The following is a 23,573-nucleotide window of genomic DNA, read 5'->3' on the forward strand; positions in this document are numbered from 1 at the left end:
CAGCTTGTAGAAAAGCATGATCTTGAGCTCTTTACAACTAAAATCTATGCCAATACATTATATGCTATACATTTCTCTTATACTGAAAATGCCATGGCCTGAAAGTTATAGAAGGTTGTAGTTGTGAAGAGCTCTGGCATAATTTTCTAAGACTCTGCTATAAATTTCTCTGAGACATTTTTATGTTAATACACCCTTGCTAAGAATTCTTAAGCACACAATTCTAATAATCTTAATAAAGTCATATGATTTATACCTCTAAACTTCATATCCCTATGATATACATTCTTAAGATTTTTAATGAGCCCCTCAGATCACTATCACAATTTTCGATGCACTACAAACAGCACATCAAATATACAAACCAAAATACAAGATACAAATTGAACACAGAAATAAGCACAAATAATTACTACCTCTTCTTTTTTTGTATCTTTTTCTTGGTGTTGAAAGAAGTCTGACTTTAGGTTTCCAGATGATGGCTGCTCTGGTGGAGGTAGATAGCTTTTTGTATTCACAGCATCAAAAAGTTTTTCCACAAATATTTGAGTCTCTAAATTGTAGCAAGAAAGATACACAAATTATCACTTCAATACAGTAAGATAATGGCTAATACTACTAAGAACCTAATTCTTTTATGTCAATAGACAAAATGTCCAGTCTGCAGTATATAAAAAGGGTATGTAAGAGATCGAATTCTATTTATCAATTTAAAAAAAAACTTTATATCCTGCCCCATCTCTCCATCTCACAGACATAAAAGGCAAGTATTCAATACTTTGTACTGTATAAGCAGTATAATTTAAATAAAATACAATTTAAATAGTATCGAACAAATAGTAATAAAAGCAATAATAACCATCCTATAAAGCACATTATGTTTTATGAGGGGATTTTATCTTGAGGCAAACAACTGTAATGATAACTGATAACATTTGTTACATTTCAACCTTGCCTTTGTCCAGGGAGTTCCCTACTGTTATCCTTACAACATCAGATAGGTGAGAATCAAATGTGACTGGGCCACACTGTGAACTTCATGCTCAAGCAAAGCCTCAATCTACCCATAATAATTCAATAATTATAATACAGTAATTGAATTATAGTAACTTTCAATACTAGTAAAAGCCAAACAAAACTCATCCCTCTGCACTGTGCTACCTGCTCTATCAGATTGTTGGTACAACACTATCCAAAACTTTTAGGCTTGAAAAGACAGCACTGATAGCATCATAATACACTGCATTCTCCAATCAGAGAACTGTCCCCTGAAGGTCCAAGAGAGAAAACCTGGAAGAAAATATTACTCAAATGCCAGGAATTACCAGGAATTATTTCAGATGAGCAAATATTTAAAGTGATGGAACAGGCTTTAAAATCACAACATAGGAAAATATTAATCTTTCAAGGCAATTCAGCACATAGTTGAAAGTGGGTAGTATGCAATAATTTGTCTAATTACAAGCAGCTACTAGATCATTAAGAGCTTCCAAAAGTGATGCTTGTTGTATAGCAAAACCATAATTACTGTATCTCATTGTGTACTGTCCTCACTAAATGTCTATGGAACAATATGGCTTTTGGCTTTTATATGACCTATGTAGTGTTTGCCCATGCCAATATGTAATTCAAAGATCTAATTCAGTGAATCCTCAGTACAATAGGAAATCAGAACCCATCAAAACATTGTGTTGACAAGAACTTACCCTTTTGAAGAAACACATCTAGCTGGTCAACACACAGTGCCTTCAGTTCTTTCTCACTTTTGTCTTTTTTGACCAAGGCAAGAACATATTTTGCTAGGGCTGATGGATCTGCATCACATCTGTGAGTGGAAATGAATACTATCAGTAATAAAGATACATTTAAATCTTACCTCAAGCTGGCACACTATATTCCATACCTTCACTCTTTTATTGTTTATTTAGCTTGAATGTATACTGAAAAGGCAATTTCTTAATTTCATCTCTCACACTGCGCTACATTTTGAACCAACACTGTGATCACAACTAAATTTTCAGACATAATTTATGTGTAAATATTTCCCCAGGCATCAAAATTACTCACAAGTCTAGCTTTTTGCAACATACTAAGCTTCCTCTGATTCAACTTTTAAAATGAAATTTGAAAAACTATTAACTATGGCTTCCATTATGCTTATTCAAAAATTACTTTTGATTTTTCCGTTCTTGTTTTTATTTTACCTATACTCTATTGGCCTCATCACACTAGAGAAAAAATCTTCTTAAAATCTGGTTTCTGCCTTCTACAGAATTCTGGGGTTTGTAATTTAGGGAGGAGCCTTTAACAACCTCACTAAACTACAAACCCCAGAATTCTGCAGGAGGCAGAAACCGGATTTTAAGTGAATTTTTTCTCTAGTGTGATGAAGTTATAATAATTATATTTCTAGTTCTTAGTGACCATCTCTACAGATAAGTATTTAGCTCTTTATATTTCACAAACAACAAGAGGAAAATAAAGAATACTGAAGACATAATTAACAGACAAAATATATAGTCTCTTTGGAAATATTAAGCTAAAGCCAGCTAAGAGCTGATAGAGCTGATAAGAGTTTTTATCCAAATAATGGGATTGTGACCCACATCAAATTCTGACAAATCCTGCTATAATAAAAAGCAAAATAATGTTATCTTAAAAATATAATAAATTTTATCAGTACGATGATCTATGGCAAAGAAGATACAAGACTATAGAACAGGCGTGGGCAAACTTTTTTGCCTTGGGGCTGCACTGAGGATCTGACTGTGAGGACCGGTCGGGAGGAGAGGCGGCTGGGCACATGCTGATTGAGATGGGTCTGGGAGAGAGAGGGCCTGTGAGAGGGTGGGGCTGGGAGGGAGTGGGGCAGGGCAGGGCCCAGGTCATCCTAAAGTTTTCCTCCAGGCATAAGGATGGGACTGCTTGCCCCATCACTATGCCGAGAGGAAAATGAGACAATGCGGCAACTGTCCCAATCCTCTTCCCAAATCCTCCTCTCCTGATCTTTGGACTGTCTTCTTGGCATTATACCAGAAGCAGGGCGAAACAGGCGATGGCCAAGAGTGCTCTCAGCCGCTGCATGCCTTCCTTGGGCCATCCTCTCGGCATAAGTATGGGGCCATTCACACCATCATGCTGGGAGGAGGGCGAGACATGTGGTGGCTGAGAGTACTCCAGAGGGCTCTCAGCTGCTGTGTGCCTTCCTCCGGCCATCCTTTCTGCATAAGGATGCAGCGGGCCACATGTCCTTATGCTGAGAGGACAGAGAAAATGAGGAGGGCCTGAGGTAAGCACCCAAGGGGCCGCATCCAGCCCCCGGGCCTTAGTTTGCCCATGTCTGCTACAGAAGAAAGGTTGTTAATACGCATAAACAAGAAAACTTGCATTGCATGGTCTGTCGTGTATTTTTCATTCCACACAAGTAATTCCAAAGTACTGTGGGATATTAAAATGCCCTGTCACGAAAGGACTATATTTAATTGTATTTATTTGCAACGTTTCTCCCAGAGAAGAACCCAAGATGCTCACAAAAGAAATCAGATATACCATGACAATAACATTTTAAAAACAATTAAAATCATCACATTTAAAGCAGTATATTCATTCAAAAGCACACAAAAGTTTAAAAAATAGACACTTCAACAAGAAGTCTCCTTGTGAGTGATTATACATGAAAAGCTCCCTTTACAAAAATAAATACAGTAGAGTTTCACTTATCCAACATAAACGGGCTGGCAGAATATTGGATAAGTGAAAATAAGGAGGGATTAAAGAAAAGCCTATTAAACATCAAATTACGTTATGATTTTACAAATTAAGCACCAAAACATCACGTTTTACAACAAATTGACAGAAAAAGCAGTCCAAAAGACAGTAGCGTTATGTAGTAATTACTGTATTTATGAATTAATATATTGAAATCATTGTTTAAAAAACATTGGCTACTATCAAATTGACTACAAATAAAGATAGAATTGCATAAAATGAACTGAAAGTAAGAATATGGTTGGAAATTAAATCCATAAAAAATTCAATCTTTGCTGCCTAGAGAAAACAGCTGTGGATCGGGGCACACTGCGTTGGATAATCCAGAATGTTGGATAAGCGGATGTTGGATAAGTGAAACTTTACTAGCGAGGTAATACACAGCAGGGCTAGCCTCCCACAGAAGGGAATTCCATAAACTGAGTGCACTCATGGAGAAAGCTCTCTCTCTCATGACCTCACCAAGCGGTGCTCAGAAAGAAAGCACTCCTCTGTAGAACTTAAGATTCTGGCAGATTCATATAGGGAGAGTGTTTCCAATAGTCTGGACCAAAGCCATGTCGGGGTGATGACCTGCACTTTGAATTGTGCCCAGAAACCAATCAGTAGCCAGTGAAGCAACTTTAACAAGTGAGATCCATGCCCCATCAGCATTCTAAATCCACAGACGTTTCTGAACAATTTTCAAAGGCAGTTTTCATGAAGTGTTTAATAGTAGTCCAGACAGGATATAGACAAGCCATGTGTCACCATAACCAGATCCGACATATCAAGGAAGAGGTGAAGTTGGTGCAATAGTTTTCAATGTGCAAATGTACTACTGGCTACTGCCAAAATCTGGGAATACAGGTTTGGAACTGAGTTCAAGAGAACTAAAAAGCTATGATTTAGATAATTCAATGAGAATGTAACTCCATGCAGCAGAGGCAGGGTCCCTATTCTGTAATCTGCTTATTGACTAACCAGGAGAACCCCTGTCTTTTCTGGATTAAGGTTCATTTTTTTGTCCCCATCTAGTCCATTACTGACAACAGACATTGTTTCAGAATTGCTACAGATTTCTTGGAATCCAATAGCAAGCTCCTCAGAGGTATTCTGTACTGCATTTTCCTGAGAATATCATTTCCCTTATATCCTGAATCCCTCATATTCTCAGTTTTTCTCCAGATTCAGGTCTCACACACAATACAGCTAGCAAATGAGCAAGACATGAAGCTGGTGAAGGGGGTGAGGAGCTATGGAATTATGAGAGGTGTACATATCCAATATCTCATGTATTTAACAATATTCAAAAATACAAAAAATACAAAATCTAAAACACTTCTGGTCCTAAACATTTTGGATAAAAGATAGTCAACCTGTAATTTTCAATTTCAAACTTCCAAATGATCAATTTCAGCAGTTTCATTGAGATATTAAACAGCATAGGGGACAAAGCAGAATCCTCTGAGAACTCAAAGACAAGGACAACTAAACATTATTACAACACTGAAATCTAGTTTGTACAAGAGAATTGTCCATTCTGCAATCTAAACTTCTCTGCTTTTCATAGTATTAATATCTGTAGCTTTTCTCATCTAACTAGAGGTGTGATGATAACAGCAATATCCCGACTGCACAACGCACCTGAAACTTCACTGACTTTCCTCCTGGCCTATTTGCTTTAGTAGCAGACAGATCTGGAGGACTGAAATATCCATTTAGATCACATAAAGTTCAAGGAAATTAAGAATGCCTGAAAGTAACAGAAATCTTGAAAAGACTGAGTGTTCTTTTAAATGAAAAATTAACTTTCTGCTATTATATTTCATCAATCACATCAAAGAAGAAATAGGCAGGTACTTCCCGGGAGATCAGCACAAGATTTAATAGACACATTTTGTAATTCTTAAAAAGGAAAATTTACAATGTCATGATTTTTAATATTGTTAATTAATCACCAGCAAAGACCTAATGTTTATGGCTAGTGATAAAACCACAGGGTTTTTAAAGGTGCTTCTAGATATTATATTTACTGTGAATTTCCACTGATTTGAATTGGGGAGTGGGACTGGGAGGAGAAAACACTGTGGTTTTCCATTTGGAATAACCTGTACTTTTTCATTCTTCTTTTCCCCTTGCTTCTCTTTAGAGCAGTGATTCTCAACCTGTGGGTCCCCAACTGTTTTGGCCTACAACCCACAGAAATCTCAGCCAGTTTACCAGCTGTTAGGATTTCTGGGAGTTGAAGGCCAAAACATCTGGGAACCCACAGATTGAAAACCACTGCTTTAGAGAAGATTTACTAATGGGAAAATGATAACGCAGATGAACAATTACTGTATTTTCTGGCATATTAGACTACTTTTTAATCCAAGAAAATCTTCTCAAAAGTCCGGTGTCGTCTTATATGCTGGGTGTCATCTAATAAGGTGGGTGCTGAAACTTCCGAGCCGGACTGGAGAATCTGTGGTCATTGCATGTAGTGGGGGGAGCGCAAAAACGGCCACTTCCCTGCCGTATGTGGCAACCGTATGAAAGCAGCAAGGGCAGTGCTGTACAAGTACGGTAGAAGAAAATCCACTTGCCAAGATTAGTGGAAAGAAATGACTTAATGCAGTCCTGATGACGAGGTGAGGGAGCGCCTCACTGGGAACGTATTAAGCAAGCTGCAGGCATTCTGGATGCCCGGGGTATGGAAAAACGAGATAGAGCAGCACTGTGCCCAGAAAAACATGTGTCTAGCCCGCTCTTGTGTCCTATTACTGTACCTCCTTCTCTGCCTTTCAGACCTCGCTCCGAGGTCTGCAGTGAAGCAGAGCAGGTGCACATGTGCAAGATCTGAGAGGCAGAGGAGATACGGTAATAGGATACAACGGCGGGCCAGAAAGGTGAAAGAGGCGTGTTTGCGGTACCGCTCTGATGTCTTTTTATTTGGTGTGCATTGGAAGAGGGGTAATCTTATACGGCGAGTATATCCCAAACTCTTTATTTTAACTGAAGAAGTTGGGGTCGTCTTATATACCAGAAAATACGGTAGTTTTAAATGGATGTCCCAGAAGATTATCAGTGAAATGTTTTATATTGAAATCAGAATGATCTGCTGGAATATTCTTATTTTTTTCAATTAATTGGGAGGCTGGTATGATGTTCTGCTTTGAACACTGAATTCTGGAAACCATCGTTCAAATCTCCCCTGAACCATGGAAATCCACTGGGTAACACTGGATAAGCCACACTCACTCAACTTCAGAGGAAAACAAAAGCAACACACATACAGGAACAAAACTTGCCAATAAAGCCCTTTAACTGGATACAACCTCAGGCATACAACAATCAGCCACTGTACCAAGTTGTTTTTTTAAAAAAATTGGTGTTACTCCACCTATTTAATTTATAACCCACTTTTTCCCCATGATTTTTTTCATGTCAGGAGCAACTTGAGAAACTACAAGTTGCTTCTGGTGTGAGAGAATTGGCAATAGACAACTTTCCACCCATGAATGACAATAAATAGACTTCTAATTTAAAAATGAAATGATAAAACTTTAAAATGAACATACCATTTAAAAACACAAAAGTAGAAACAATATTAACACTATTGGTATTTTTTTTAAAAAAATCCTTTTTATCAAGCAAGTCAGTTGCCAAAGACTGTACATAGCCAGTTTGTATGTATGTAATGAATTGGTCTGTAACAAACAAAGGTTATAAATACTATAGTTACTGGTACATCTTTTAAGTTTGAAAAACTAACACAATTACGTTACAAATGTTAAAGTACATTTAAATAGACAGTGGTTTGTTTAAAAAAGAAGTCCAGTTCTTTTCCAAATACATTTTTTTCTAACATAAGGATGGGAGATGTGAAGGGAGTAAGGATCTTGAGCAGCAACCCTTGTCTTCTGGGATCAGGGCTATGAACAGCAAATTTTCATGCTTTTTCTCCTCATGAAGGTGAGGCCAAAGGGACTTGTACTTTCATTTTTGGAGGAAGGAGGATTCAGCAACACAAAATCATTCACAAGAAAATCAAATATTAGTAGGGTTAGGGCTGACAATATATTACTTTTCATGAGCAGAATTTTATGATTCAGTTTTATGATTATTTATTGAAAAATGTTATTTACATAAAACCCATAACAGAAATATTTTAACACCAAAAGTCACAAAGAAATGCATTGACCATTACTTTAATTACTATTTTGTGGTCTTGATTTTTTATGTGCATCTCAGTTTAAAGCCCCTTCCTTTTTTTAAGCCAGGAAAGTTTCCACACATATGCTTCAACTGCCACAGAGTATGAGAAACAAAAGTAACCATGGCACTTGAGCTATATTTAAACCATCTCCTGACTTTGTCCCTGTGTAAAAAAAATTATAGCAACAAAATCCCAGGGTATTTTATTTAATAAGCTTAAGGAATACTTTCAATTTTAATGAGCCTATGGTTCCATAAAGTGCATATATAATCAAAATTTCACATACAGGTGTGTAAAAGGGATAGTTTCAGAGGAAAAGTACTACAGACGATAGTCCTAAAAATACCATGAAAGTCAAACCAAAGCAACAAGTTAAGACTAAATATGATGAAAAACCACAGGGAACACTGGAGCAAATGAATATTAGTAATAACAATGAAATTGTTTGCCTAGACTGCAGGGACAGCAACTCAAGGGAGTTTTCCAACCCATTAACAAGAAAAACAGGACAATTACTTATTCACAATAATATAATAAAACCTATTTTCATTCTAGCTATTCCATACTCACTGATTTTACATTAAAAATCTTATATAAAAGATTAGTGGTCTCATTATTTCATGTTTCTTAGATAGGAAGAGGTATAGCATACACATCTGCATTTTGAAATTACTGTTAATCCACCTTCCTGCCGTGTCTGGTGACTTGGGCTATGTTGCAGCAATGGAGATGTCATACCACAATTTAAAATATTTCCCTATATTATATATTTAAAATTTGGTTGCCATCTGGAGTAATCAAATATACTTCAAGTCCAACATTCATCAACTGAGTTACTCTGCAATCCTATGTACAGTTGACATACAGCAAGACTTATTTCCAACTAGCTATAAATAGGAACAGGCTGTTGTCATATTGTTTCAGTATATTTTAACAGGAAGTTATACTTATATACATTTGTGACACTTTCAGACATCTAGACCAGTGATGGCGAACCTACTGACATGCCTAGACATTATTGCTGACACGCAGCCGCATGCCAAGAAGGACATTTCATCCTTGGCTGCTGCATGGCCAGGTGCAGTGGACGAGGATGAAACATTTGCTGTAGTGTGGCAGCCGCCGCTAGTGGGCAAAAAGGGCTCCACAGGCCGGGCCACTGCCTCAGTTCTGGGGGAGTGGCCAAAGCCCCGGATGAGGGAGAAGAAAAGGAGGGGGAGCGTCGTCCAGGCTGAGCGAGGGAAGTTAAGGGGAGCTTAACTTTTCCGCTCCCTCATCCAGGGCATTGGTCACTCACCCCAAACTGAGGCAGCCTGTGGAGCCCCTTTGCCGCACTAGTGGTGGCCACCATATTCCCTGATGCAACAGGAGGGAGCAGCTTTGAGCAATACGGTACATTAAAAGTGGGAAGGAGGGAGAGAGAGAGAGAGGAGGGATGCTATATTTATTAAAATAAATATAGCGTCCCTATTTCAACGGATTTCCACTTATCACAGATGGGCCTGGAACATAAGCCCCGCAATAAGTGAGAAAGCACTGTATTAAATATAGTTACAATTATCCATTTTTGTTATTAAACTATAAATATAGCAATATTATTGGGTTCTTCTCGAAGGGACACACCACCCGAGTTATGACACACAAAGCTCAAAAGGTTGCCCATCACTGATCTAGACAAAAGTGCAGCATTGTAATTTGCTACTGATCTATGACCTGAAGTAACTGCCCTCTCCCCCAAAAATCACAAAAAAGGATCTCCAGATAACCCTATTTTCATGAATATAGCCTTCCATATCAGTAATATAGTTGCATCATTTACATCTGAGAACACTGGCACACCTAAAAGGTCACAAATGCACACAATATTTTTAATATTGAGCTACCATTTAAAACTATCCTTTTAAAACCAGACAATTCCTTTCACAATTCCTATGTTAAGAATTCCTTCCATTTATAGTTTCTGCTGCCTTTGGACAAACAATTACTTCTAGAAAATTTTTGTTACAACTTTATCATCAAAGATCCCTATACTTCCTTGCCTCTGAAACAAAAATCACAAGGATGAACTGCACTTTTTTCTCATTCCATGATTCAGAAATAGAAAACTAGGATGTTTCCCAGCTATGGGTTATATTTTATGGTAAAAGAGCAATTAAACAAAACATCACTTATTTGAACATCTTATTAAATTCTCATTTCCATACCTGAATTTTTAAGGTTTTTCCCCCTTGCTGGCTGTGCACTTATTTTTTATAACATTAAAAGTGTGCATCCACAATTGAAAACAGAGTAGTAGTAGTAGTAGTAGCAGTAGTACGTTTTATTGATTAGCCCATAGGCCGTTATCGAAACACTTGACAAACATATTTAACACATACAGCATAAAACCCACAATACAACGAAAGTTAAAATAAACAAGCTGCTAACAAGGGATCAAGACCCCGATCCAGATCAAATATCTTCATCTCCCCTACAGTTTACCCCAATCGACTCCAAATATGCAATTCTCAGCTGAGTTACTACAGAAAAAGGGCCGTTAACAGGAATAGATGTGTTCAATCTATGGATATGGGAAAAAATGGTAAACCAAACTTAAAATTTAAAAAACACACACAGGTAAAGATCAAATTACACACTCCTATGTGCAACAGATTCAGCTCAAGATTAATACCTCCCAGCAAGACTTTTCTTCCACAATCTAGAGCTCTTCTTGTATTGAACTACAACTCCTAACACCAACTACATTTTTAAACCCAGCATGTCCAGGTCCCAGATCTGGAAAAGTGGCAGGCTATAAATTAAAAACAAAACCCTAGAGTGTTTGGATTAGTACAGTCAAGTTCTCACTGAGGTACTAAACTGTATTTGAATGGCATTGCTATAGATTGCAAATGAGGACTTGCATCACTGAATGCCTGTACAAAGATTCCCCCTCAACATAGTGAAAAAGCTGTCAGGAAGAAGGAAGTCACAATTACAAGTCAGGCTGCCATCCCATCTCCTTGTTACACGTATGAGCTGGATAAAAGCAGGAGGGATTAATATTTTCAACATCAGAAGTGGAGTTCACACATAGACTCTTATTTTTACAGTTTGAGTATCACTCATGCAAAATGCTTAGAACCAGATACGTTTTGGACATTTTCTTCTAGATTTAGGGTTACCTGCACATCATATACACACATTGACTGCTTTTAATGTTGTGCATTTCTGGACTAAATGATAACACTATTTAAGCCCTGTTTTTAATGTTTTAAAATTTTACACTCCTGGTCTGTGATCATAATAAATAAATACATTTATTCAAACGTAATTGGAAATCATGGAGATGGGAGCCAAATTTTAACTCATAGGTATTTCATGTATACCTTATACCAGAGCTTACCAAACATTTCACATCGGTAACACATTTTTAGTCATGCATCATTTCACGACACAGTAATTTGGTTTGGCTAGCAAACCAGAGATTAAACAAGCTTCTTACAATGATAATAATAATGTTTTATTTTTGCCTGCCTCTCCTCACGGCTTGAGGCAGGTTACAGCATTACTAAAACATAAACAAATATATAATCATTTAAAAACACTCCATAATGCACATATTAAAACATACCTCCATAAAATATATATCAAAATACACAAAACAAAAACAAGGCATACAGTGGAGTTTAGAATTCACCATTAAAACTGTCTGGCTAGGCCTGCTGGAAGACATAAATTATAATAGATATGGACACATATAATTATTGCTTATTTCAGATTGACTCAGGGCCATTACACAGTCATATAATCCAGAATATCAAGGCAGAAAATCCCACAATAACTGCTTTAAACTGAGTTATCTGAGGGCTCTTCCAGACAAGCTCTATATCCCAGGATCTGATCCCAAGTTTTCTGTTTATCTCAGATTATTTGACAATGCAGGCTGATATAATCCAGTTTAAAGCAGAAAACCTGGGGTCAGATCCTGGGATACAAGGTCTGTCTGGAAGGGCCCTGAGTCCATCCTGCCAGTTCAAAACAGATAGTGTGGGATGTCACAACACAGTTTGGAAAGCTGTGGTCTATGGTGACAATACTAGGATAGATGGACTAATGGTCCAATTTACTCACACATCTGCTTCCTATGTTCTGTGCCACATTTTCAGAGTTCACCAAATACTGGCAACGATATAAAACTACAAACTCCTATTTGCATAATAGGTCTCTGCATTGAGATGCAAAAGCATCATTCCTTAAAAACACCAACAATTTTTGTGCCAGATGCAACTGAATTAATTAAAGTGTTGGGACTATTTCCATGTTGCGTGTTCATGATTCCATGTCGCGACAATCTTTGGAAAGTGCTTTACTTCTTAGACACTTTTCCTCGAGGTAATTCTATACAGCATTTTAAACCATTTTGAAGACGAAAGGTTGTGGACACTGAAGCATGAGAAAGTCTGGGTGTCACAATTGTGGAGGCCCCCTTCCACCCAGCTGAATAAACTCCCACATTATCTGTTTTGAACTGGGATATATGGCAATGTGGACTCAGATAACCCTGGCCCCTTCCACACAGCTAAAAAAATCTGTGCCTAATCCATGCTTCCCAAGATCTTTATGGGCCAAAGTGAGGCCCCTTGCACAAAGCTGCATAAAATACACATTGAAGTGGATTATACAGCAGTGTGGACTCAGGGCCCTTCCACACAGCCCCATACCCCAGAATATCAATGCAGAAAATCTCACAATATCTGCTTTGAAATGGGATATCTGAGTCTATACTGCCATATATATTCCAGTTCAAAGCAAAAAATGTGGGATTTTATTCAGCTATGTGGATGGGGTCCCAGCTCAAAGCAGCTATTGTGGATTATCTGCCTTGATATTCTGTGTGGAAGGGCCCTGGGAGCCCAGGCTCGGCCCCCTGAACCATGTCCCCATCAACGCGCCCCTCCCTGAGCCTCAGCCTCGACTCACATGGGCTCTAAGGTTTTGCTGAGCCAGGACTTGAGCGCCTCGAAGTTTTCTATGATCATTTTCGCCACCATCCAGCAATGGCAGCGAGGAGGGCCCGGGGCCCGAGCCAAAAAAGGGGCGGGACCCCCAACAGCCGCAAACACCACACTCCTCCGGAAAGAGAGCGAGCGGGCAGGCGAAGAGCCGGGGAGGCGAGCGGGGAGGGGGAGAGAAAGGGGCCCCTTCCCTGCAAGGAATGCTGCGGGGGAACGCCTCCCGCAAAGCCCTCCCGCTCTCGCTTCTTCACGCAGCTGCCGCCGCCGCCGCCGCCGCACCAGAACAACTAAGATGGCGACCAGGAACTCTCGCGAGGCTTGGAGGAACCCCGCGGGAAGGAAACTGGGTAGGCGAGGAGGAGAGATGCGGTGGATGTTCTCGAAGGGATGTGATTGTGTTGGAATGCCTTCGTCCTTCTCCGGGAGGGACCCATACTACACTATGATGTCACTTTAAAATCCCATGGAACCCTGGGGTTTGCAGTTTCAGAAGAGGGCTCTCTAGAAGGGCCAGCGGAAAAGCCCTTGGCCCGTACTCAACTACAAACCCCAGAATGCTAAAGGGCGTTGCCATGGCAGTTAAAGGAGAACACGCACAGCGGTTCCCAAGCTTCCGTCCATTGGGGTTTTTTTTGGACTTTATCTCCCAGAATTCCTGGCCCTTGACCAAAGTGTCTGGGCCTTCTGGGAGTTGAAGTCCAAATATACCAGAGGCCCATATTTATTTATCGTGTCAGAAGCGAGTTGAGAATATAGTTATTGTATTACAGTAGAGTCTCACTTATCCAACATAAACGGGCCGGCAGAACGTTGGATAAGTGAATATGTTGGATAATAAGGAGGGATTAAGGAAAAGCCTATTAAACATCAAATTAGGTTATGATTTTACAAATTAAGCACCAAAACATCATGTTATACAACAAATTTGACAAAAGGTAGTTCAATACGCAGTAATGCTATGTAGTAATTACTGTATTTACGAATTTAGCACCAAAATATCACAATGTTTTGAAAACATTGACTACAAAAAAGCGTTGGATAATCCAGAAAGTTGGATAAGTGAGACTCTACTGTATATTGTATTGTAACTGTATTTTCATACATAATGTGTAGCAACAGAGTAGGGCCAACTGATCACTTCCCAACAAATGATTCCCCCAGGCAGGAAGCAGCCAAGCTTTCATAGAATCATAGAATAATAGAGTTGAAAAAGACCTCATGGGCCATTCAGTCCAACCCCCTGCCAAGAAGCAGGGAATCGCATTCAAAGCACCCTGACAGATGGCCATCCAGCCTCTGCTTAAAAGCCTCCAAAGAAGGAGCCTCAACCACACTCCGGGGCAGAGAGTTTCACTTCCGAACAGAAGCTATTCAATGCTAAACAAGGGGATCAATTGCAACATTCACACCTGCCTCCAACAGACAAGAGTTCTTTCTCCCACTCTGGACCTTCCAGAGATATACAAACCCCAATTGCCTAGTTTCCAACACACCTCACAACCTCTGAGGATGCCTGCCATAGATGTGGGTGAAACATCAGGAGAGAATGCTTCTGGAACATGGCTATACAGTCCGAAAAATGCAACTGCCTCACTTATTACCCATTTCTGCCATTCATCCCCATGATCCATCTGTGTAGTTTCTGAGCAGTCAGCGATTCCAGGTTTTAACTAGTCTGTAAATGTTCAGTTCTACATGCTTTACCCATCCCACTCATGACTTTTTTATTGCAGCATTTTAATTCCTTTTCTCTGTTCAGCTGTTAAAACGCTCATCCATATTTTAGTTTCACAGAAACCCAGTGATTCCAGCCATGAAAGCCTTCGACAACACAGGTATAATGTATTTTAAAAACCACAAATAAAGTTAACAACTTGGCATTATGCTAAATTTCCTTTGACCAGAAGCTGGCCACTTGGAGTGCCTCTACTGTTGCTGTAAGAAGGCCCTCCATTGTGCATGGGCCGGGCTTAGACTGCATTGTAGTGAATGGTCTGTGGTTTGCTCTCCTCCACACTCACATGTAGTGGACTCCACTTTGCAGCCCTATTTCCTAAGATTGGCTCTGAACCTTGTGTCACCAGAGCGCAGTCTGTCGCCCAGTCTTCTGTGTGTTCAGGAGGGAGTTTCTCATCTGTCTCAGCCACTGATTGAGGTTCCAGGTTTTAGCTTGCCACTTCTGGACTCTCGCTTGCTGAGGTGTTCTTGTGAGTATCTCTGTAGATCTTAGGAAGCAGTTTCTTGATTTAAGGCATTGGCATGCTGGCTGATAGCGGAACAGAAGGCAGTTCAGAGATGTGAATGCCTTGGACCTTTCTTTGAAGACTGCTACTTCCCGGCGGATGTCAGGTGATGTAATACCGGCTAAACAGTATAATTTCTCCAATGGTGTAGGGCATAGATGTCCTGTGATAATGAGGTATGTCTCATTAAGAGCTACATCCACTGTTTTAACCTGGTGAGATGTATTCCACACTGGGCATGCGTATTCAGCAGCAGAGTAGCAAAGCACAAAAGCAGATGCCTTCACTGTGTCTGGTTGTGATCCCCAGGTTGTGCCAGTCAGCTTTCGTATTATATTATTTCTAGCACCCACCCTTTCCTTGATATTCAAGCAGTGTTTCTTGTAGGTCAGAGCACAGTCCAGAGTGACTCCCCCAAGTATTTTGGTGTGCTGCAATGCTCCAGTGGGATTCCTTCCCAGGTAATCCTCAGAGTTTGAGATGCTTGTCTGTTCTTAATACGAAAAGCTCACATCTATGTTTTAGATGGATTTGGAATCAGCTGGTTTTTCCTGTAATAGGCAGTAAGAGCACCTAAAGCTTCAAAGAGCTTCTGTTCAACCATTTCAAAACTCCCTGCTTGAGAGATGATGGCACGGTCAGCATAGATGAAAACCTCTGTCCCTTCTGGCAGTAGCTGATCATTTGTGTAAATGTTAAACATTGATGGAACAAGCACGCTCTCCTGAGGGAGGCCCATACTGAGGTAGAGGGGTAATAATAATAATAATAATAATAATAATAATAATAATAATAATAATAATAATTATTATTATTATTATTATGTTTGTTTATATCCCGCTTTCTCTCTCCATATGGAGTCTCAAAGCTGCTCACAATTTAAAGTGTAACAATACAACTTAAAATATGCAATATACAAATATTTAAACAGTATTAAACATCATTAATATTAACAACAATTCAAGTTAAAACTATAAAAGCATATAAAACTACAGCACCCACTGATAAGGAGGATAAGGAGTGTTTCGCAGATGAAAAGTGTGAAACGTGGCCAGGTGACATCAAAGCCTCACTTACACTGCAATATAATGCAGCTTGAAACTGCATTACATTGTCCGTGTAGACTCATATACTGCAGTTCAACACACACACCAGTTTAGATGAGACCCAAGATGGGAAATAGTATTTGGGAGGAAAATTTGGGAGAAGTTGCAGCAGTTTGCATTTCTCTGAAAAAGCCTACTGAGAAAAGGGGGAAATGTGACAAAAGGCCCTTGTTTTTCATTGTTTCCTTGATTTATTTTGTAATGGATATTATTATTTATTGTATTGCCTATTGTGTTGTGATGTGTTGTTCTTTTATATGCTGTTTATATTGTATTGTTTTGGGCATGGCCCCATGTAAGCCGCCCCGAGTCCCCGTTGGGGAGATGGTGGCAGGGTATAAATAAAGTTTTATTATTATTATTATTAATATTATTATTATTATTATTATTATTATTATTATTAGGATGAATTGGGACTGTCCCTGTTAGATCAGAGCAGTTGAAGGACCTGGAAAGGAATCCTGGGGAGCTGAAAGAACTGTGCAACATCAGCCCCTTCCACACAGCTGAATAAAATTCCACATTTTGTGCTTTGAACTGGAATATATGGCAGTGTGGACTCATTTCAAAGCAGATATTGTGGGATTTTCTGCCTTGATATTCTGGGTTATAAGGCTGTGTGGAAGGGCTCCTAGATCTGCTGGCCTTCAAGACAGCTGTGCTGGGGTTTTTTTTTTTCTTAAAGGCAAAATTGGTACAAGTTGCCTTCTGAGATCTAGGTTTTTTCTCCTGTTCTAAAATGGTTTCTTATATCTACACTTCACTGTATTTTCACACACTGGAGGATTGGCCTAAAACAACTGTTAATGAGGTAATAGAATTAAATGCAATATATTTGTCTTAATGTTTTTATATATTTCTCTGTTTTATAAATTCAAAACAAGTTTTTTAACTCTTTTGAAATAAAACAGCAAAACAGACACACTTGTGGAATTTTGTCTCATATCTTCTTATGAGGCATACAACTTCTGTCACTGGGAATCAATCCTGCTAAAAGAAGCAAAGCTGCTTCCAAAGTGCACTGGAAATGGCTGTTGGGTTTGGAAAGATGTTCAGACACGTATTTATGACCCAAACAATTCACCTTGGGAGTCAGCCTGATATCCCCACTCATCCCATAGTGTAGTTTTACTGATACTCCTGAGCATCTCATGAGTTTATAGCCTGATCATACCCATTGTACTACAGCAATTGGTTTCGCTATTGATTGAGTTTACGCTGCTGTTTTATATTATTGTGTTTTATTGAATTGTGCTTTTATCTGGATTATTATATTTAATATTGTTTTATTTTAATTATGTTTTTGCTTTGATGGATTGTTTTGTATTTGTGTCTAGGGGCATTTTGTCCCATATGTAAGCCGCCCCGAGTCCCTTTTGGGAGATGATGGTGGTGTGTAAGAATAAAGTTATTATTATTATTGCTTAATGCAGGGTTAAGCCAGTTCAACCCAATTAAGAACTGGAAGTCTCAAATTGCTGTCTTGACATCCAGGTTCGACTTCTGATCCACTGATTTTTAGTTTAAATGTGAAGTGAGCTATCCAAGGTGCTGAACTCCATCCCCCAACATAGCACAACTCTCATCCCATCAGGACCAGGACCTGTGGTTTCACCTACCCATATCTGATCTCTTTCAGAATTTTCTGGACCTTCCAGGCAATTCAGTGGTGTCCCAATCTGTAGGTCACAGCCTACCAGTGGGCTGTAAGACCTAAAATAAGGTCCTTTGGTAATAATGTTGAAGAGTGTTCCCTGGTCAAGTGGTCTCTGGTCAAAAAAGGTCAGGAGCCACTGAGGTAATTATATGATACAATTCTGCTGGAAGTCACAAAGAATTGTGGTGGAAAGTTCCTAGAGAAGTCATTCATTTTTATAGGGTTCCCTATTATCAATGGTTTCTTTTTTTCACAGTAAGTTCAGGAACGTATCCCCGTGGATATGGGTGTTGTGCTATAGATTCAGTACCTTGGATAATTCTTGAATTATTTAGACTATAATCTGGGGTGGCATTATCACTCTATTAACGTGGAAGCATGACTGTTGCACTGGCTGTGCTAAGTGACTATCTGTCTCTGCTTTTCCTCAACGGTGCCCTCGTTGCAGCTATTCTATTAAGTTACAACAAAGGAGAGAGGGTAAGCAAACATGAGCACTGACATTTGAGACTTGCTTCTTTTGGATTCTCTTCTCCTACAGGTCACCTTGTAGTAGCCATTTTATCAGGCTACTTTATGTTTCCATCCCAAGTGGTCATTAGAATAACTAAATATTAGGTAATGATGCTTGACTCTTCCCCCCCCCCCCCCCCGCCCCCAAGCCTTCTCTCACCCAATGTTTTTCCCCTTTGTAGCTTGTCTAGGCCTATTCTTTTCCATTATTGACCTGTGAGATGCTCTGATCATATTTCCCCATTGGAGCCAGGGATAAAAAATATCTAACTGACTTTAATTGGTCATGAACATGCTAACTTGGAATTATATCCTATATACATTACAAAATAATACAAGGATCAGTCCTAAATTCCTGATGTAATTGGCTAGGAGAGAGTAGGGAAAACACTTGTATTATACATTACTCATCTGTCATGAGATAATACGCACTTGCCTAAATTAGTATGAATGCTAATTTGGATACAGTATTATACAACCATAGCTACTTGCCTGTGTTCATATGCCCACCTCTTTTCCCATTTTGAGTAATGCATCTTTTCCCCCGAGATATATAACATGTGCTCTTTCTGATGACTCATTAAACCTTTGTATACTGAAAGGCAAATCACACAGTATGTGCAAATATGTATAGCAGAGATGATGGCGGTTTCTCTTTTTAAATTAAAAGATACCCAACGGATTAAATAATCTTAATTTTGAGAAGAGAAGGGCTGAAGATGTTTCATCCTTTCTCATTTGCCTGTGGGTTGTTATTTTTTCCTTGAAGGGTCTGCAGATTCTTTAACCACACAATCTCATTGACTTCTACTTGTATCCATTAGAAGTTTTGTAAGCATTATTGGGATAACACTGTCTACCAAAAGAAATCTCAGTGTATTGGTTTTTAGGCCTGTTCCTGAAATCATTTGGGGTACTGATTCAGAAAATTGCATTGGATAGACCATATCACCTCTAATTTCTTTAAAATTCTTATCATGGTTTTCTATGAGCAAGTGAATGGCATATATTCTGTATCTCAAAAACATAAGCTGACAAGGGAAAACTGGTGACATTTTTTGGAATTAACAAGTCAAATATACCAGAAACAGGGCTAATATTTGAAGCACCAAAATATGTGTTGGCCAGTTTAATCTGTATTATTAGTAGCTTTGTCCAGTGAAGAAAACATAGCTCTATAATATATGTGTCTTATGATGAAATGTGTGGCCATTAATATTGCATAATACAAAATCCCTAAAAGCTTGAAGACAAAGATCCTTGGTGTCAGGACTCAGGCTGCAGAGCACCAATAACCATGCGCAGAGACCAGAGTCTAACTAATATCTTTATTAAGGAAATATATAAAGTTAATAAAAACAAGTGTAGAATATAGTTCAGAAGTAGACCTTTCAGGAAAGGTCAAATATAGTCCAGGAAAACAATGTCCAATATGAAATATTAAGGTCCAAAGTTGTAATCCAATAACCGAAACACACACTTTGCCAAGCAAAGTGAGGGGAAATGACAAGGTCCTTTAGTCCATGGAGCTTAATGCAAGGCTAGGAAGCAAACTAGATTCTTGGCAAACAAGGCTTGATTCAAGGCAACAAGAAGCGAGGAGCAAGAACAGGGTCCGTGGCGAAATCCGTGGCGAGGTCCGGGGAACAAGGCAGGGCTGGAACGAGAGCAAGGTCCTGGAAACTGGAGTAGCGTAGTCCACACACAATCTACTCCCGAAGCTGACGAATTGACTCCGCAAGGATTCCTTTGTGTCCAAACACCTATATAGGATCTTGTTTTCCCGCCAAAGAACACCTTCTCTGGGGAACAAGAAACGAAACCTATGCTGTGTCCAGATGCATGACTCCTTAAACTTTCCCAAGGGAAACAGACTTAATCATCTAATTGTCTGGCAGCTATCCTAGCGCTCCGGCGAGTCGCCTCCTGAGCGCTTCTATCTTGATTATAATAAAGACGGCGAGAAAATGGGGGAGATTTCTGCTCAAGGCTTGTTTGTCTGACTTCTTGTGGGCAAACATCCTGCAGCTGCAAGGGCTCCAAATCTGGCAGAAACGGTGGGAAACCCAAGTTTTCCTCTTCATCTGACACAACAGTACTAGGAACAGGACTACATGGCCCATGAGTCATCACACTTGGGCTGAGATTCTTGGTATTTTTGGAATGTATTGATATCCCTGGCAACCCAAAACTGTTCAGCAATTGTTTGTAGAATGCAATGACAGTCCATGGAACCTGGTTACATCAGGATGGAGCTGAGGAGCCTACGTCATGCTTGGTCTGTGAAGAAGGAAGTTTGACATTCCCTGAGCCAGACTTTTTGCATGTGATTTCCCATGAAGTATGGAAGCAGGCATGAGAGGGTTATCACCATCTGATATTAGATCCGGGCAGGATGGATTACAGGTAATACATCTTTCCAATGTCTAATATGCATAGTTAATATATTTAAACACTTTAGATTCGTGTGTGGGGCTCCTTTTGAAAAATGTTGAGAAACTACAGGTGGAGCACAGAACAGCAGCCAAATGGTTAACTGAGCTGGCTATAAGAAACATATAACTATCTCTGGGCATAATTCAAAATGCTAGTGATGACTTATAAAGCTTTTATCAGCTTTGGTCCATGCTATTTGGAGGATCGTTTCACCTTACATGACCTCATCCAATTTCTAATATCTTTGGGAGATAACCTTAACTCAGTCCTACCCATTTCCAGATATGTTTGGTTGAAACAAGACAGAGGACCTTATTAGTGGTGCTTTTCTCCTGGTTTCCCAAAGCCAAGGAGGGGAATGGCCTTTGTCTGCATTGAGATGCTCCCAGAGCAATTGAATGACAACAGAAACAACAACTGATACAAAATATATGCCTGTAGCTCTATTATCATCATTTTTCCTCTCCTGTATGATTTTTAAACATCTTTTGCCTGAGGAAGAAGCAAATGCAGCTTTGAAAGTTTGCATAATTGTTTTCTGCATTTTAGTTGGCCAATAACAGTTATCACTCTTTTGTAGATTGTTGTATGTTGCTGCATAGAAAACACAGCCATCCTTTAATATGAACTGGTCATAGTAACACATACTTTAGTTATATCCCATTTTGATTATTATAATATGCTTTTCATGGGTCTGTCTTTAAAAATGCATGAGAACTTTAATGGAACAGAAGAGCTGTAGCCGGATTGTTGATGAGCTGTTGCAACTTCCTTGTTACAGCAGCTCCATTGGCTGCCAATCCATTTCCAGTCACAATTGAAAGTGCTGCTGATGTCTTTAAAGCCCTAAATGGCTTGTGTTCATGTTCTCTGAAGGATCTCCATATAGCCATGTGTAGTTTTCATTGCTTTTTTTCTTAGTGTTTTCTCTTGAATTTTATCTCTACAGAATATTTTATAGTGATATTACAAAAGTTTATAATAGCAATTTCTTTTTTTCCTGGAGAGTTTCAAATGTGCTAATAGATTTATATCATCTTAAGCAATATTTAAGACAGTCACACTACCTTATATCCTTAGATCCTTCTGGTAACCTATAACCTAATGACCATGACTTGCATTATCCTCTACAAAAGTGTCTAAATCTTCTCTAAAGCAATATAAATTGGAGATGGTTCTCTTAAGGAAGTAAATGATCATTATATATTGTATACAAAAACAGTTTATTTTGTCTCTCCATTTAGTTTCAGTGGCTCCTTATTCTAGTATTGTGAGTGAAGGGTAGAAACCTAAAGCTTATTTATCCACAAGATAAACATGGTTTTTTAAACCCTCACCTTTGTTGTTGATGTTGACTGTTGTTAAACTGACTTTGACTGATGGCAATAAGAGACCCCCATGTCACCCTCTCATCAAAAGTCCTGCTCATGCTATCCAGACTCTCCCTCCTTTCCTGCTGACTTCTACGTTACCAAGAAGCATTATCATCTTTTCTAGTGAGCCACTTCTTCTCATTAATATGGGCAAAGTGCAATAATCTCAGTTTAGGAATCATGACTTCTAGGGAGAGTTCAGGCTTGGTTTGCTACCAATGTAAAAGTAGCAACCTTTTCTCATATGGAACTTGCTCAAGACTTTTGATTGTTTTTCCCGTCCTTTATCTGCACCAATGATGCCAAGCGTAAATAAAATAAAGTACATGAAAAATAATTTTCTGCAGATGCTCTATACTTTATATAGAGATTTCTACATAATCCTATTTCTGGTCAGTTGCTACTTAGATCCCTTTACTGTGTTTTATCATTTATTACATGCCTTATACTCGCCTATCATTAGCTATTTGTTTTCAAGAGTTGAGCCTTCTGTGGGAATTTTTTGAACAACCACATGGGTTGCTTCATGGCTCCTATAGTTCCACCAGAGGGAGCTCAAACATTGAATTGTTTATTGCTTAATAATGGCTTCCCCATGAACGCTCTTTGAACATCTGAACATGTTCCCCACTGTAACACACCATTCTGGCATGAGCAAAATGTTTGGTATAAAATATGGCATATTATGAACACAGAGGTATAACCTCATCATAGTTATTATTGTTCAATTCTAGGCATGGCAAACAAATGGGCTCTAGGGTAAGGTCACACACTACAAGGTACTTCAATCACAATCATAGTACCTGCGACAGATGGCCATCCAGCCTCTGTTTAAAAGCATCCTAAGAAGGAGCCTCCACTACATTCCAAGGCACAAAGTTCCACTCTTATGGACATTAAGTTCTTCCTAATGTTCAGGTGAAATCTCCTTTCCTGTCATTTCAACCCAGTGCTCAGAGTCTAGATGGGGCTTAGGGAGTGTTGTAGGATGCTGCCCATCCCACAACATCGCTAGATGTCTGGTGGAGGCCTTGCCCACAACTGGAGTAGAAGCGTTGTATGACACTTCACTCCCAACACGTGAGCCTGCCACTTGGGCGATGCTTCTCGCATGTGATGGGGAAAGTGTTGCACGACGGAGCAGCACATATTTGCCTGTTTGTTTGGTGGCAAAGCGGGACACTTCACCTGGGTCATGTGATAAGGTCGCTGGTCTTCAGGGCATCTGAAAACAAGCCTGCTCCCTCTTCCTTATGGCATCCTTTCAGATATTTATACATGACAATCATGTCTTATCTCA

At 39.2% G+C, this 23,573-nt stretch overlaps 2 protein-coding genes across 9 annotated transcripts in view; one reads left to right on the forward strand and one right to left on the reverse strand.

Moving 5' to 3' along the window:
- Positions 1–13,044, reverse strand: part of rbm26 (RNA binding motif protein 26) — a 68,249-nt gene extending 55,205 nt beyond the window's left edge. For all 5 annotated transcript variants that reach the window (XM_062975496.1, XM_062975498.1, XM_062975499.1 and 2 more), the window contains exons 1-3: positions 12,911–13,044; positions 1,707–1,825; positions 417–553 (exon numbers count right to left, since the gene is read on the reverse strand). In XM_062975496.1, the coding sequence (XP_062831566.1) occupies positions 417–553; positions 1,707–1,825; positions 12,911–12,981 (327 nt within the window). In that variant the 5' untranslated portion in view covers positions 12,982–13,044. The remainder of the gene's footprint in view (positions 1–416; positions 554–1,706; positions 1,826–12,910) is intronic.
- A 101-nt stretch (positions 13,045–13,145) lies between these two features.
- Positions 13,146–23,573, forward strand: part of ndfip2 (Nedd4 family interacting protein 2) — a 106,253-nt gene continuing 95,825 nt past the window's right edge. For 2 of the 4 annotated variants that reach the window (XM_062975501.1, XM_062975502.1), the window contains exon 1: positions 13,146–13,292. In XM_062975501.1, the coding sequence (XP_062831571.1) occupies positions 13,146–13,292 (147 nt within the window). Of the gene's footprint in view, positions 13,293–20,706; positions 20,871–23,573 lie in introns of those variants that run through there. The other 2 variants (XM_062975504.1, XM_062975503.1) reach the window with 2 other exon arrangements.

This window comes from Anolis carolinensis, chromosome 3 (genome assembly GCF_035594765.1).
Source record: "Anolis carolinensis isolate JA03-04 chromosome 3, rAnoCar3.1.pri, whole genome shotgun sequence".
NCBI classification, from domain to species: domain Eukaryota; kingdom Metazoa; phylum Chordata; class Lepidosauria; order Squamata; family Dactyloidae; genus Anolis; species Anolis carolinensis.